Source organism: Bos mutus, chromosome 15 (genome assembly GCF_027580195.1).
Source record: "Bos mutus isolate GX-2022 chromosome 15, NWIPB_WYAK_1.1, whole genome shotgun sequence".
Lineage (NCBI taxonomy): Eukaryota > Metazoa > Chordata > Mammalia > Artiodactyla > Bovidae > Bos > Bos mutus.
The window spans coordinates 52407322-52423308 of record NC_091631.1 but is presented as its reverse complement, the minus strand read 5'-3'; the positions used below and the strand labels follow the sequence as shown (position 1 = coordinate 52423308).

Genomic DNA, 15987 nt, shown 5'->3' with positions numbered 1-15987 from the left:
CACTTTAGTGTTATCTCCAGCTGAACTCCACAGCCCCGCGTCCTCCCTGGTGTCAGTAGGCACTGGGCAAGTCTCACAGTTCTGCTCCAGGCATGTTACCACTAGAGTCCTCTCAACCCAATCACCTCCTGCCCATTTCTGTCTTCAGTTCACCTCTAACCATTCTACTCACTACCAAACCTTAGCCTAACAAGACCAAGCTCAGGTCTTAAGCTTACCTCACAGGGCTCAAGGATCAAATGAATTTACAACCAGTGGCATGGCCAAAGAAGGGCATGGATTCAATCCCTGGTTGGCCCTTTCTCTGAAGTTCCATCTAATGAGGCAAATGCCCTGACCCTGACCCGTTCTGTCAACTCTCCCCACTACACTTGAAGCTCCATGAAAGCAGAGCTTTATTTTCTTCAGTTCTATGATGTACCTGGCACAAAGCAAACACTCGAACATCTACTGAAGGAGTGAATGAAATGCTAGCTCCACTCCCCAAGTTACAGTTGCTCCACTAGAGAAAATTTCCTCAGGAGGTTGAATTCTACCAGCACATCAAACAAGGACAGAGTGAATTCAGAGGCCAGTGCCACCATTTTAATGAGAACTTCTTCACCTGTCCTAGACTCCCTCCCCTCAGGAGACTGTGTTGAAAGTCAGTATTTTATATACCCAACCCAACTCCCAAACTCCAGATGTAGATGTCTTCCACTTTCTCCCAACTCTTCAGAGTTCCAGCCCTATATAAGAGAGCACTGTGTGGAGAGAGGGTAAAGACTTGAAACAAGTGACAATGACACGCCTGATGGTTCATTTCTGGGTTTCTTTCCATGCCAATTCAAATCCTTCAAAGTAAGGTCAAGTAACCCAAGAGGTTTGTATTTCCATCACAAACTGTTCAGAAAGTGTGCCCAGATCTCCGACTTAGACCGGGTGTCCTCCCTGCGCGGGCAAGGCCTCGTAGGGGGCAAGTCCAGCCTTTTCCGAAAGCAATAAATAACCCCGTCGTCTGAGTAGCACTGGAGGCTGGCCGGGAACCACCACTGCTACCGCTGGGCAGGCAGCCCTGTCTCATAGCCCTCTGTCTTCATGTCGTTGAGCCCCAGCTCTTCGTTTTGGTCAAATGTGCGCTTATAATGCTCCACCTTCATCTCAGGGTCATCTTCAGGTGCATACACATTCTGCAAGGCCAAGGACAGACCATCAGTGCCTCTGCCATCCTCCCATCCCCCCTCCCCCTGGCAACTTCCAAATTTCCACTGTATCAAGACCTTAATGAGTTTTTATTCTTTTTTTGCCAAGCGGCATGCAGGATCTTAGTTCCCCAACTAGGGACTGAATCCATGCCCCCCTGCAATGGAAGCACAGAGTGCTAACCACTGGACCACCAGGAAATTTCCTTCATTGTTTCAAAGGGCCTTCAACACCCAACAACTAGGCTCAACTCATGGGCCTAGCAACAGAGCTCACATGGGCTGGGAGTGGGACTGCAAGGAGAACAACTTTCTATCTGCACCTTCTTACAAAGAAGGTAGCATCCTCTTAATTGTGGAGCAATCTTAGAAAAGTTTTGCCTGATCCATAATAACTACTCAAACTACTTAAAGTTACTATCAATCACCAGAGTTATCTCCCTTGTCAGCTTTAAGTTTCCCACCTTGGCCTCTGGATGAGGCACCACTTCTCACTCTACAGCCAGATTTACAAAATGAAAACTCCATGTTGTACTGAGAGCTGGGACTCCAGCTAGACTAGAGGAAGAAGGAACCTGGGAGTCTCCTTTTTTCCCTCTTGACACACAGTCCCTTCTACCTCCCCCCTTGCTCCCTTATGTTCCAATTTCTGCTAAAAGTTTCCCTGATAAAAGGCACTCATTTAGAATTGAGTGTCTCAGTTTCTGGAGAAGTGATATATATTTAAGGAAGATCAAAAAGACATCTCTATGAAATACCAGGGAAGGTCTACTGTACCTGCAAGTAGCTGTTTCCTGCCGGATCATCCATAATAAAGTGAGCCTTCAAAATACCCTCAAGGATCTAAAGGAGACAGAATTCAGCATGATCGTGTAAATCTTACATAGCTCCTTGCAGGAAAAGAGCTGTGTCTGCCAGCCTAATTTACAAGCAACCTAATTACACTACAGAATCCCGCAGAGTTTTAAGAACTAGTGAAATGAAGGTACTTCTAGAGGTGGAGTAGAGAGGATCTAAAATAAGAGTCTTTGACAGTTGTTTAAAAAGCACCCCTATCTCCTCTCTTACCCCAAACAGATCAACAATTGTCCTTCCTCCATCCCAAGAGCAGATAGAGGATGCTGTGGAGAGGTGAGCACAGAGCACTATGGCCTGGGGGACACTGACCCAGTGGAGGGTAGACAGGAAGGCATCAAGAACAGGAAGTTAAGTGAAGGTAGCCTTACTGGAAACATACACACCCCCAGTCCTGTTCCCACACTGGGCTCTCAGAACACTGCCAGCCAAGCCTTCACCCTCAGGCCAGGAAATGGAACACGCACTGCTGGGAATCTGACCAGCCCAAGAGGAAACACTTAACAACTCAAGCATTGGAGTCGCCTCAACAAAATGGCTAAGCTGAATCCCCTCCAATGACCCAATGTCAACAAGACTCACCCCACTCAGGTGGTTTAGTCCTCTACTTTTAAACAGACAACCAATGATTACCAGACATCTGAGCAAAGCCCCTAACACTGAAAGACAGAAATCAAATGGGAAAAAAAAAAAAAACTTGGGAGGAAATGGAACCTATGCAAGGAAAATTAAACATAAGAAAAAAATATTAATATTCTCAAAGAGAAAAAAATACTACCTCCTTAATACAACAGGATGCTATTTAAAAAAAAAAAAAAGCCGGCAGAAAGTATTGAAAGACCAAAAAAAGCCACTTGGAAAATCAAAATGTCAGTGGAAATGAAAAACTCAATTAAAGGGCTGGAAAATTATTCTCCGACAGTAAAGCAAACATAAAAAAACAAAAATAGGACCAAAAAAAAAAAAATTACAGACAACCAGACAAGTCAGTCTAACATCCAAAACACTGAGATAGAGATCTCAGAAAGAGAGAACAGAGAAGAAGCAATAGAGCATTTTTATAAGCTCCCTAGAACTGAGCCACATGACTTTCCAGATTTAAAGAACCCACCCAGTGCTTAACAACAATGGTTGAAAACTGACCCACACCAAAGCACATTCTGAAATTTCACATCACAGGAGACAGAAAAGTATCATAAGATAGGTCACAAACAAAAGATCAGGAAGCAGAATGCCTTCCAACCTCTCAACAGCCAAACTGAGAAAATGAAAGACATTAGCAGGAAATTGGAAGACTTTAGAAATTCTGATAAAAAATTATTTCCACCCAGAATTCTATCCCCAGCCATTCAGCTAGTACAAGAGTAGAATAAAGAAAGTTTCAGACATGCAAAATCCCAGGAATTCTACTTCCCATGCACTTTCTCATGATGCTACTGGAAAAGATGCTCTAACAAAAAAAGGGAGAAAACCAAGAAAGGAGATGGCGCGGGATATCGGAAACAGGAGAATTCGCAACATGTTAGATGTTGATATGTGGCAAGAAGGGGTGTGTAGCCTCCTGCTTGTTCACTGGAACCCCAGGACCGTAAACACTGGCCAACCAGTCCTCTCACCTGGTCCAACTTCTGACTAAACTCCTGCAGTTTCTCCGTCTGGCCAGGACTGGAGCTGTCACCCAGTGTGAAAGGGTTCTTGGTTACCTGTAAGAAATGGCATCCAAATTGCTAGAATACTGGCTCACCGTTTGTTAGGTTTAACCATAAACCTGATGGAGGCGGGGGGCTGGCGGGGAGGGGTAGAGACCAGGGATGCCCGCTGGGGAGGTCTGGTGTCTGTTTATTCTACACCACCTTCTGACCTAGGCAGCCACTCCTAAGACTGTGTGGATTAATCTGCCAAAGTGATAATGGGCAACATGAAACAAAAGCTATAGAAAGGTTCTTAAATATGAACTCTAGTCCTTGTCTGAAGAAGCACAAAGTAGAGCTCAATTACAAAGACAAAATACCTAACAACTGAGAATTAAGTGAAATGATTCACTAAGAGAACAAATACATGGGTTACGTCAACACATACATATACATGTATGTTCAGGAGTTTCAGGCACTAAAAGGGCCCTCGTCCCCCCATCTTACAGTGAAATAAATGACTTACTCAAAACCAAAAAATATCTAGATCAGCCCAGAGTCAGGCCTGAGATCTTCCACTCTGAACTTTCCATAAACTTAATGTCATAATCCAAAATAATGTTTAACTCAAATCAGCTTAAAAATAAAGAAACCTTGGTTATCAGCTCCAAAACCCAGGACCTTTGAAGCCTTCGAGCCCATTCCCCCTCAGTCACTCTGTGAAGCTGCATGCGCTGTCCTCAGGGCACTCACCAGTTCCCGGATGTCTTTCAGCATCCCCTCCAGTGTGGTGAACTTGCCCCCGAGGACAGCCATTCCCAGTTCAAATTCCAGCTCTGGGATTTCCACACTGCATGTCTCAGACTGCAAGGTGAGAGATCAAATTAGGCTTTAAATCAGGAGCCCCTGGAGAAAGCTAACCAGAGTCCTCCTGCCAAATTAATACTACCAGTAACAGTTTGAGGACAAGTCAGCTGTCCCAGTTTTCTCTGAATCTTCGATTAAAGCCAGACTCACTCCTGAAGCCAACTTTAAAAGGGACATTCTGAGTCATGGCTCCAAGCTGGCAGGCATCCTGTCATTAAAAGTCCAGAAACAAGGGCCCTTACAGTCACTAGAGGCAAAAGGCTGCCAAGTCATCAGAAAGCACTCCTGAGTCACCTTCTGAATCTGCACTTCCGACCATCGATTAACTCTACTCAGGGATCCTCAGACCCAAGGGAATAAGGAGGTACCTCACAACCCCAGGACATGATTGGGCAAAGACAAATTTCCCCTTGACACAGAGCCATGTGTGAAAGAGAGTCACTTCCCCATGCAGGCTGTCACCTTGAGCAGATCTCTGGTCATATCTGAGGGATCGGTGATGTGGAAGGTGATCCTGGTGCCCAAGGGCTCCACAGCTCCTCCAGATTTCACCTGCACAGATGGTAACAGTGTCAGCAGCAGCAGCAGCAGCAGAGGAGACGCATCCTCACCTAGTGCAGGGAGTCTGGGGAGGGGGAGGGGACAAAGGCTTGGACCTCCACTCAGGCCCACTACTGGTTTCCAAGGACAGTGCCTTCTATACCACAAGGGCAGCAGTCATCCATGATGAAATCAGGGGGAGCTGGCCAGAAGCAGAGTGCCTAGCACCAGCAGCCTGCCAAAACATACCCCAGATTGCCAAGAAACTGAATTCACCTTGAAAAAAATGACTCGAGGTTGAAAGGGGACTTTAGCTGCATCTAATGGGTAGATCCCCTTTATAGTTTTTCTGGTTTAAGAATTTAAAATGTATGCTTGAATACACTCAGGAAAAGGGAATTTACAACCCTCCAAGGCAGACCGCTCTATTTTCAGACAGACCCAGAAAGCTTTTTATTATTAAGCCAAAATCTGCCTCCCTGTACTTTCACCCCTCTGAGAGATGAGTCAAAAAATAGGTCTCTCTCTTCCATATAACTAACTTTGAATGTCTTCAACAAGTTATGCTATTTCTAACTTTTCTCCTCTAAGCTAATTTCTAGTTGCTTCAAGAGCTCCTCACCCTAAGTAGCTTTAGAAAGGAAGAAAGTTCAATAGGGGTTACCCTCAAGTTAGGCTTCTTCCCAAATGACGAAGCCCACCCACCTCGTTGGTCCGATGGCCGCAGTTCTCGCAGTTGGTAGCCATGATGATAACCTCCTTAAAGTGAGGGATTTCTGGAAGAGGGAATTAAGGAAATCTGCTTCCAGGAGAGCAAGACCACCCTCTGGGAAAGAACAAACCCAAACCTCCCACACAAACAGATGCTGGTCCCAGGACTGCAGGAAACAGATCACAAGCCTACATCAGACAAGCCCCCAGAAGAGGCCAAGGTCACCACCCACAGCAATCCCCACTCATCAATGTGTGACAACATGGCTCAGACCACAGGCAAGAGCCTAGAGACCATGGCCTAATTCTCTCTTTGAACCCAAAAGCCAAAGTGCACAGTCTCATCAAAGGCAACATCCTCCTCATCACTCAGAATAAAGCATATGCTTTCTTTGAAGGAAATATTTTCCAGACTGAGTATAATGTTCACGCCTGAGTCAGATGAAGAGCAACCCAACGGCCCGATGAAAGATACGAACTAGCTTCATGTTAGTCTGGGCTGGAGCATTGCATTCTGGGCAATTTGTGTTGAACTGGAGCACCTGGAACACAACACGGGGATGCAGGGTGAGCCCTCCCAGGCGGGGGAACCCTGCTCAGGCTACAGGCATTCTACTGGAACGCTGGCAGCCACCCATGTTGCTGGTCAGGAAGAGATACTGAACGGTATCAGTCTCAGCCCACCACTGCTTCCTCCACAAGAGCCAATGTGACTCACTTCGTTTCTGATATCCTCCTCTTCTGGCTTCTCTTCTGGTGCCTCTGCCTAAAGCAGAAGAGACGCAAATCAAATGTTGGCACACGGACCTCAGCCTCCCCCGGAGGGGAGAGAAAATGCTCTGGCTTGCTTATGTCCCCTGCCACCTTGTGGGTTTTAACAAGGAAGTCAGAGAGCAAAGCCCTAGTCAAGGGAAGTACAGAGCTGACGCCAAGTAATCCAGAGTGCAAGGTAATTCCAGAGCATTCTTTGCTTCTTCAATGCACTCACCTGGAGCCCCAGCATCTCCTCTTGCTGCAGAGTCCGATTATAGTGTGTGATCACCAGGGCATCATCTTTCCGGGGAGCATGTGGGTTTTCCACAAAGCTGTTCCCTGAGGGATCATCAATGATCTAACATGGGTAAAGAGCAAGCAGTTACAACAAGAAATCACATACAATCCTCCATCTAACACTGAGGCACCACGGGAAGATCTCAGACAGTCTTAATGGTCTCTCCTCCCCTAAGTTTAGGGCACCTGGAGTCCCTCAATACTCACTATTGTGAAAGGAGAGGCCACTTGCTTTAGCTCTTTCAGTTTGGCAATGAATTCATCAATTCTTTCAGCCACAGCTTCTTCGTTCGCCTGACAGGTACAGAGAGTAGAAGATCAGCCCTGGTGATAGAAGTTATGCCCCCATCACGTCCAACAAGAAGTCACAACTCATCTTAGTGTAACTGAGAACACACTTGGGCTTCACAACAAGAAGTAGTAAATAAGGATGTCCCTGGGGGTCCAGAGGATAGGAATCCACCTGCCAATGCACAGGACATGGGTTCAGTCTCTGGCCTGGAAAGATTCCACATGCTATGGAGCAACTAAGCCCACGTACCTAGAGCCTGTGCTCCGCAACAAGAGAAATCATTGCAATGAGAAGCTTGCACCGCAACGAAGAGCAGCTCCCACTTGCCACAACTAGAGAGAGCCCACGTGCAGCAGTGAAAACCCAGTGCAGCCAAAAATTAATTAATTTTAAAAAATAAATAAGTAAAAGTAGCAAATAAGTTTGAAGTTTGTGGGTGGTGCCAGACAAGTCTCCTTTTCTCACTCATTCAGCTATTCAGTCCAGGCATTTGTGCCAGGTAACCAACAACAGTAAATAAGCAAGAACCCTTTCATGGGGCTCTGTTTAAGAAAACTAGAGACTTATCTGTCCACTTAAGAAGACAGATGACTGAATTTTTAATTATATTATTTCATATATATATATATATAGATATATATGATGTCATAATAAATATAAGACACAATGGAGCACTCAGGAAGCACAGATAAACCCAAGGGTGTCAGGGAAGGCTCTTCAGAGGTAAGGGTACAGTGTCTGAGAAGAGGCCTCGATGTACAGTGGAGGAGGGGAAGTGGAAAGGACAGGGGTACAACACATGTAACATCCAGGCAGCTATAGCATCACCATTCACTTCCCCTCAAAGTTCTCCAACATTCAGTCAGAAACAGTTCAGCCACATGGGAAGGAGAACAAGTGTACAGAAAAAAATTATTCCCTGAGCTGCTGCAATGAGAAAACCCCAGCTCACCCTTCGAGTGGGCTGATCCTGCTCCAGGCCAGAGATAGCACGGCTGATCAATCCTTCAACAGTAGTCAGAGCTGGTGAGTAAGAACAAAAGACAGGTCAGGCTTCGCTTTGCCATCAAGTGCCGGTATGACCCTGGGAAGTTTGCTGAACCGTCTGGCCCTTGACTTCATCTATAAAATCAAGGAGGCAGGGAATAAAGTTCCATTCACCTCTAGTTAAGAGTGATTATTACAGACAATTTTGTAATAAGTACATCACAGTGTTACTATCACTATATACTACCTTAAGCTACTTTATCTAAGCTCTCTTAGGTTAAACCAATGAAGATCAAGGATGTGGCCAAATCCATACATAAGCCACTACACCTGGCACCAAGACTTTTGCAAGACAGTAAGATTCAGGCCAGGCATGAACAGCACAAACACTCTGTTCTTAAATATACCTCCTTTCTGGCTGAAGGCAGGAATTTCAAAATCCAGCTCTGGGATCCTTGTGGTGGCAGAGTCAGTCTTCACTACTTCTCTGTCCATGTCCTGGGCAGAACGAAAAACCTTCAGTCTACAGAAGTTAACAATACAGGAGCCCCCAGCCCAGCTGTTTTCTTTCTTCTCCCTACTAGGGGCAGTCCAGACTGCTCCTGCGGAATAGCACCTTGATGTGAACCAGCTACCCAACTGGTTAGAGTACTATTCATAAACTACTGCTCATTTGATACCTTCTGATACTACTGCTTCATTTGATACCTTACAAAGCATGTTCACAAGTCTTACCGCACCTGAGCAGATGATGGCACCAACGCCATTTTACAAAGGAGGAAACAGGCTTGGACACTTAAGTGGATATATCTGAGGTCTGACCACCTGGACCGAAGCTCCGACTCCAGTCCCCAAGCTTTCCCTAGGACACCAGGGCCCCTCTCACCTCCTGAGCCCTGACAGTCAGAGTGTAGCGCACTCCCTGGTCCTGGATCCTGCCCGCCGACTGGATCTCTGTGTTGTTCCAGCCACAGTGCTCGCAGGAAAAGGAGCTCACGATTATTTCTCTGAAGAAGGGGATCTTGGTGAGCAGGAGGCGCGTCATGCCCTGAGAAAGCAGAAAACAGTTAAGGAGAGTACCAATGAAACTCCCAACCCCCCATCTACTGAGCCCCAAGCTCTGCCTCGCCCCCAGGTCCCCAGTTGGGCCAGCCTGGCAGGATCGCCGACCCCCGCTCCTCCCCGCCTCTGCCCAACCCTCCAGCCGCCCGCGGCCGCACCCCCGTCTCACATTGCGGTAGCAGTTCATACACAGCGACTCGATCTCAGTGGGCTGCTGCTCCTCGTCCTCAGCACTGATAGGCCGGAACAAGTGCCCCGGCCCGGGATCCCGAGCCGGGGCGGCCGAGGGAGCGGCAGCCGCCGCCGGGAGCCCAGGCTCCACAGCCCCACCGGCCGACATCACCACGCGAAGATCAGGCCTCGACTTCCGGCTTTTGCCTCCCTCTCTTGGCCCCACCCCTTCCTCCGGCACTTCCGCCAGCTATGCCCACACCCTCCTTCCCCCGCCACTTCTTAAAGAGGCCTCGGACTCCTCTCGGCGACGTATCTGGCCTGGTTTCCAGTTGCCGGATTATTCGGTCCTGACTTGCGAAGCCTGCTGGGTCCAGGCTTTGCCTCCACCTCAATTCCGGCGTCACTGCCCCCAGGGCGTCCTCTCAGACCCAGGGCAGTTTTATTGATCCTTTGCAATAGCTCCGTAGCACAAGGTTCTAACTATTTGTCCACAAGTCTAACTACAAGAGCCTTTACCACAGGGGCCTGGCCATCCATAGGTATCCCCGAGGAGGTGCACTCAGACCTGGATTTGCTTGGATCCACCTTTGGGCCACATGCTGCATCAGCTCTAGATCACCCTTCCTTAGTCCCTTGATCACTCTCTCCCTATCTGTTCTTCTCACTCCCTATTTCTATCCAGGTAAACCCCTGCCCAAATTCCAGCCTCAAATACTCCTGCCCGGTCATCCCCACCACATTGGACCTCAGCTGACTCACCCCTCCTGGTTTCCCAACAGCCTGGTTTCTTTGGGGGGTAAACTTTCCCTGGACACGTTTCCCCCAGTTCAGTTGCTAAATCGAGGGTGTCATGGGAGAGGTCCAATCTGCAGGCTTATGAGGCCAGACTGAGGTGGGGTTCATGCTGTAAGGGAGTGTTGTGGTGAGAACCCTGTGCCAGGCAGGCTGAGCTGGAAGAATGCTGCCCAGGACGTCCCAAGGGTACAGGACTGGGTGTGCTCGCCCTCTCCTCTTCCTTCCACTTCACCCTCTCTCGATTTCCCAGGGAGCTATAAGGAGCTGGGTTGCTCCCAAGTGGTGAATCTGTACATAGGGAATGGTGGAGGTGAGGGGGTGTAAGATTTTGAGGGTTGTCAGTTGAGAAGATTGTCAGTCACAAAAAGAGACATTGTCAAAAAAGAGGCCATTCAAAATCAGGAACAGCAGGGACAACAAAGACAGGCCACCTCAGGAGCCTGTATTTTATGCACACTGTCCTGCAATAATGGGTGAACCATGCAGGTGCAAAGGAAGGGTCTCTAGTGTGCTCAGTTGCGTCTGACTCTCTGTGACCAAGGACTGTAACTCGCCCGGTTCCTCTGTCCATGGGATTTCCCAGGCAAGAATACTGGAGCGGGTTGCTGTTTCCTTCTCCAAGGGACCTTCCTGACCCAGGAATCGAACCCACGTCTCTCGAGTCTTCTGCACTGACAGGCAGGTTCTTTACCACTAGCGTCACCTGGGAAGCCCAAAGGGTCTCTAGCCCAGGCACAAATAGCTGTCAGCCCAGGCAGAGCGGCAGCCCTCCAACAGAACTGGACTGGGAGGGGTCAATGAGAAAGTGCAGCGAGGGACTGGAGGGGGCGATGGGGTGCTTTGGTGATAATGGTGAGGCCACTGCTTTCAGACACAGTCCAAATGAGAGTCACACCAGGCAAATAAGCTTCCATCATAATAAGCATCTATTTCACTTGTGTCAGAAGTCTAGACTTCCACCTGGAAGTCAGGAGGGAGGGGCCAGAGATGGGGAGGGCACACAGTAGGCTCCCCAGAGAGTTTAAGCAGTCCCCATAATTTGGAGGGCTCAGTGGACTGTTTAGATGTAGTGTTATATCAGGAAATCCAGGCTAGGCTCACCTCCCTCCCATCACAACCCACACCATTTGGCCCCACCAGCATCAGCCAGCAGAGATACACACACACACACACACACACACACACCATCACAGGTTCCCCTTATCATCTTCTCTTCCTCCCTTCTCTTCCTCCAGCAGAAGCTGTCATGACAACGCTGGGGAGAAAAGAGTTCTCTCTGTGGACCAGCTGTAGTCGTGGCCACCAGGTGGCCAGAAGTGATCAGAACCAGACCCTGGGATAAAGGGACACAGGCCTTCAGCACCATGGCAACAGGCTTACAGTTCATGAGCTCCTACATAGAGTATCTCTTTTCTGCCCTCTCTCGCGACCGCAGAATGGAGCAACTCAGGAGGATTCCCAAATGAGCACGGGAAGCCGGATTTGCAAAGCCTGGTGAATGTAATGCATCCGGATGGGGGAATTGCAGGAGGCCCTGAGGCCTAGGATGACAGCCCTTTGGTTGGCCTCAGCTATCCTGTGCAGGACCCTCCACCCTCTGCCCGAATGGCCCCTGACACGCACATAGCATCTTGTTAGAGGCTCAGATCGCGGGCTCCCCAGAGCGCGTGGACAAGTAGACACTCAGGGCTCTCCCCGATGGCCCGGACTATGGTCGCGAAGGCTGTAGTTGATGTCTTCCCACAGGTCGTCGAAGCGGGCCTGCAGCTCGCCCCGGGCCTTGCCTCTGTCGGCTTGGAGGAACTCCGGGGCAAAGGCACTGTGGCCTGGCGGAGGCGGCGCCAGCTGCTGCTGGACCTGCTCAGTCTCTCGGTCAATGGCGTGAGTGAAGGCGGCAATCTGCCGGAAGGTGTCCTGGCGGAAAGCCTGGAGTCGTTGGCGCACCTCCTGGGACAGCACCTGGGGATCCGGTTGAGCCGCTTCCTCCGCATCGTCACCGCGGGCGCCAGCAAAGGCGCTGAGCTCCTCGCGCAGCTGGTCTAGGTTCTGCTGGATGCGCTCGTGCAGGGCCTTGGCCTTGAGCGTGAGCTTGCGGGAGAGCATCTGCACGCAGCGGCTGAGGCGCGCGGGGCTGGCGATGGCGTGCGGCGCCACGCTGCGGTGCAGCTCCTGCACGTGGTGCCCAATGCCGGACACCAGGCGCTCGGCGTAGGGGTGGAAGAGCGCCTTGACGCGGCCGGTGTGGTGCGCCACGCGGTTCTGCAGCTCCTGCAGCAGGCCCCGCGCCTCGTCCACGCCCCCCAGCAACTGGGCCTTGGTGCCCTCTCCGACCACGCGCAACTGCTCCTGCAGCTCGTGCACGCGCAGGGCCACCTGCTCCATCAGCTCCACCGTGTAGGGCTGCAGCTGCCGCCGCAGCCCCTCCAGGTTCCAGCCCACGCGCTCGTGCACCTCCGCCATGTAGGGCTCCAGACGCGCCCGCACCTCCTCCAGCTCCTCCTGCAGCTGCTGCCACATGCCCACCGGGTCGCGTGGGAGCCTGGGAAGCTCCCTCCCCTGCCCGTTCAGAGGGCCCAGCTTTTCCAGGAACTTGTCCATATCGCTGAGGTCTGGCTCAAGTCTTTCTTTCAGGCTCCTGGGGGAGACAATCGAGCCATCAGTCTGCTAGCCCACTCACCTCTGCTCCGAAGACATCGCTCACTGATCCTCTGGGGAATGCAGGGCGGTGGTCCCAAGCCAACGGCGACTCCTAAGGCAGGCATTACAAATGTGGCAAAGATCGACAATGATCTGAACAGCACACATCCAAATCAACACTGCTCAATTCCTTGTGCACAGAGGCACCTGGACTCCCACATATTCTTTTCGTTCTGGAAGCTGCAACCGGGAGTCCCCTCCCCTGCTCCTTGGTCCCACGTTCCAGCGGGCATGAAGGCAGCAGATAAAGAGAAATCAGAGGCGGCTGCCGGCAGAGGGTGCCAAACAGCCCAGGACCGCCAGGATAGCCGGCAGAACTAGCACCGCTCTGTTTCTTCCCAGGGGGCGCTAGTGGTAAAGAACCTGCCTGCCACTGTAGATGTAAAAGACGCAGGTTCGATCCCTGGGTGGGGAAGATCCCCTGGAAGAGGGCACGGTAACCCTCTCCTGGAGAATCCCATGGACAGAAGAGCCTGGTGGGCTATGGTCCATAGGGTCGCAAAGAGAGATGACTGAAGCGACTCAGCAGGCATGGTCTTTTCCCAGGGAGTACTGGGAGGTGGAGGAAGCGGGCAGCAGCAGCCATCCCACCCTCTGGTGTCTTCTCCCTTCTCCTGCAGCCCTTGCCCTGGCCACTCACGTGGGCTCCCTTGCCAGCTTCTGCTGCTGCTCCACCTTGCCTTTGTCCCCGCTGCTCTGGCTGAAGTAGTCCCAGAAGCCTCTCCGTGCCTCCGTGGGTGAAAGCACTGTGAAGAGGAGGTGAACAGGGGCTGGGTTTCCTCCCTCAGGAACCCCTCAGTCCACCCACACCTCCAGGGAGAACAGTCCACCCACACCTCCACGGAGAAGTCAGTGTCGGAGACTCACGTGAGAGGAGGGCCAGAGCCCAGGTCAGAAATGCAGCCACGCTTGCCATGATGTTCTCTGAGAAGAAAGGCAAATGGAGGCCTGATGCAATTGAAGAAGCAAAGAAGGGACACCTCCCAGGGGACTTTCCCCAGGGGGGCCTGCCCCCAAATCTGTTAACCCTTCCCTGGGGTGTAGGGAGCACAAGCTGTCAGGGCTCAAAAGGACTGACCTAGTTGAACGTGGCTGCAAGGGAAGGGATATCTTCCTGGGATAGGGTGGGATGCTCCTTTTTTATCTCATCAGATCATATGGAGTGTGGAGCTCAAACTGCTTAATAAAATTTCCCTCCCATCCACTGCCCCCAGACCCCAGGAGCAGCTCCGTCAGCCACTTCTGCCCCCATTCCCCTGCTCACTTATTCCTGCCCCCATTTCACTGCTGGGAAAACTGAGATTGGGGGTGGAGGGAAGAAGAAATTCTGCCACAGTGCTCCAAGAGGAGGTCCTTAGTTCTTAGTCCCCACCCCCAGCTCTGCCCAATCTCCTCCCTTAGGAAGCCGACCCACATCCCTCTGCCCCGGCTGCTCACCTGCTCAGTTCTGGGCACAGAGAGCAGACATTCCGCTTTATAGTCCAGGGCCTGGGCCTCTGGCAACAATCGCTCTGAGTAAATACCACGTGGAGGTTCAAAGAGGGATGACCTCAGCTGCCTCCCCATGCTTACCTCCCTTTTCTGGCACCTAGGGGGTTAAGAGGAGAAGGCAATGGCACCCCACTCCAGTACTCTTGCCTGGAAAGTCCCATGGATGGAGGAGCCTGGTAGGCTACAGTCCATGGGGTCTCAAAGAGTTGGACATGACTGAGTGACTTCACTTTCACTTTTCACTTTCATGCATTGGAGAAGGAAATGGCAACCCACTCCAGTGTTCTTGCCTGGAGAATCCCAGGGACAGAGGAGCGTGGTGGGCTGCCATCTATGGGGCTGCACAGAGTCAGACATGACTGAAGTGACTTAGCAGCAGCAGCAGGGGGTTAAGAAGTGCCCTAGTATCTGGGTCCTTCCCCAGTAGAAAAATGCTTCCTGGAAAGTTTTACAAGGAGTGGGCCTGAATTCCTCACGCAAGATCCCCGTAAACCTACTACCTCCAGCCCTCCTGCAGACCTGCTGGCTGGCCCACCTATAGAGACAAGCCTGTTTGTTGCTGAGGGCACTGCTCTTACTCAACTGCCCAGAAGCACTCTGTCCCCAAACAGACAGGGACAGTGTCTAGCTGCCAGCCTGAAACTGAGCAGCCCTACCAGGAGCTACTCAGACAGCCTGGGAAGAGCCAGCATCAGTAGGCTTGAAGACCCACCCACCTCCCACTTTATGAAATAATCCTGAAACAAGCTGGGGGAGTTAGATGTAGTGAGAGGCATCTGGGCCAGGGGACATTGGACCCAAAGAGTGGGAGCAAGAAAAGGATTCTCCCTGTGGGGAAAGGCTGAACCCTACCTACAGGACCTCTGAGGAAGAGAAGCCAAAAAGCCCAGACTTCCTCTGGTGAATGCCCCCTCTGTGTGCTTAAACACATACATTCATAAACTCCTGACTTTTGCTTCTAAATGTATCTTTTTTTTCCATCTGTTTATGGTTGTGCTGGGTCTTTGTTGCTGTGTGCTGGCTTTTCTCTAATTGCAGCGAGCAGGGGCTACTCTTTGGTTGTGGCGCATGAGCTTCTCATTGCGGTGGATTCTCTTCCTGGGGTGCACAAACTTCAGCTGCTCCGTAGCATCTGGGATCCTCTCGGACCAGGGTTCAAACCTGTCTACTGCATTGGCAGGCAGATTCTTTACCACTGAGCCACTGGGGAAGCCCTGTAAATGTATCTTGAATTGATCTCCTCTCCTCCATTTCTACCACTGCCCCACTCACCTCTCACCTGGACCACATTCGTAGTCCCCAGCAGGTCTCCCTGCCACAATCCTACCGATTCAGTCTACTCTGCTGTGGCTGTTCCCAACCCAGCCTTTTCTTCTGCCACACAAACCCTTGGCATTCCCTGAGCATGCCACCTCTTTTAGGACACTAAGCATTTGCACCTGCCATTCCTTCTGTTTGAAATATCCCTTGGTGAACTTATATTCATTTTTTTCAGTTAGTTTGTATTAGTTAAGCTCAGCTGCAAATGACCAAAAAAAAAAGGAGAAAATGAATAGTTTAAATAAAATGGATTTCTATTTGTCTCTCATGTGGAACATAGACCAACTAAGCCTCCTTCTGTCTTGTTGCATTATCGTCTTCAACAAAAGCTCAT

The 15987-nt window shown here is 50.5% G+C and overlaps 2 protein-coding genes across 2 annotated transcripts; both read right to left on the bottom strand.

Annotated features, from left to right (window-relative positions):
• Positions 1-563: 563 nt before the first annotated feature.
• On the bottom strand, positions 564-9559 carry ZPR1 (ZPR1 zinc finger). Its single transcript, XM_014478339.2, has 14 exons — positions 9346-9559; positions 9001-9162; positions 8522-8612; positions 8080-8150; positions 7043-7129; positions 6774-6896; positions 6504-6551; positions 6261-6327; positions 5780-5850; positions 4997-5086; positions 4421-4531; positions 3653-3739; positions 1959-2024; positions 564-1169 (listed from the first exon to the last, which is right to left on the bottom strand). The coding sequence occupies exons 1-14, from the start codon at positions 9514-9516 to the stop codon at positions 1035-1037; spliced, it is 1380 nt and encodes a 459-aa protein (XP_014333825.2). The 5' UTR covers positions 9517-9559; the 3' UTR covers positions 564-1034.
• Positions 9560-11379: 1820 nt separating this feature from the next.
• Positions 11380-13758, bottom strand: APOA5 (apolipoprotein A5). Its single transcript, XM_005896141.2, has 3 exons — positions 13710-13758; positions 13483-13588; positions 11380-12780 (listed from the first exon to the last, which is right to left on the bottom strand). Exons 1-3 carry the CDS (start codon positions 13756-13758, stop codon positions 11829-11831), a joined length of 1107 nt encoding a protein of 368 aa, XP_005896203.1. The 3' UTR covers positions 11380-11828.
• Between the last annotated feature and the right edge of the window lie 2229 nt (positions 13759-15987).

Bases quoted from the DNA above. Each gene is read 5' to 3' on its own strand.
- ZPR1 (XM_014478339.2), bottom strand. From the start codon at position 9,516: ATGTCGGCCGGTGGGGCTGTGGAGCCTGGGCTCCCGGCGGCGGCTGCC. The intron at 9,163-9,345 runs GTGAGACGGGGG...CTGCTTTCTCAG, and splicing joins GTATGAACTGCTACCGCAAT to GGCATGACGCGCCTCCTGCT. The intron at 1,170-1,958 runs GTACAGTAGACC...TTGGCCTTGCAG, and splicing joins CAGGAAACAGCTACTTGCAG to AATGTGTATGCACCTGAAGA.
- APOA5 (XM_005896141.2), bottom strand. From the start codon at position 13,758: ATGGCAAGCGTGGCTGCATTTCTGACCTGGGCTCTGGCCCTCCTCTCA. The intron at 13,589-13,709 runs GTGAGTCTCCGA...TCCTCTTCACAG, and splicing joins GGCTCTGGCCCTCCTCTCAC to TGCTTTCACCCACGGAGGCA. The intron at 12,781-13,482 runs GTGAGTGGCCAG...TGTCTCCCCCAG, and splicing joins AAGCTGGCAAGGGAGCCCAC to GAGCCTGAAAGAAAGACTTG.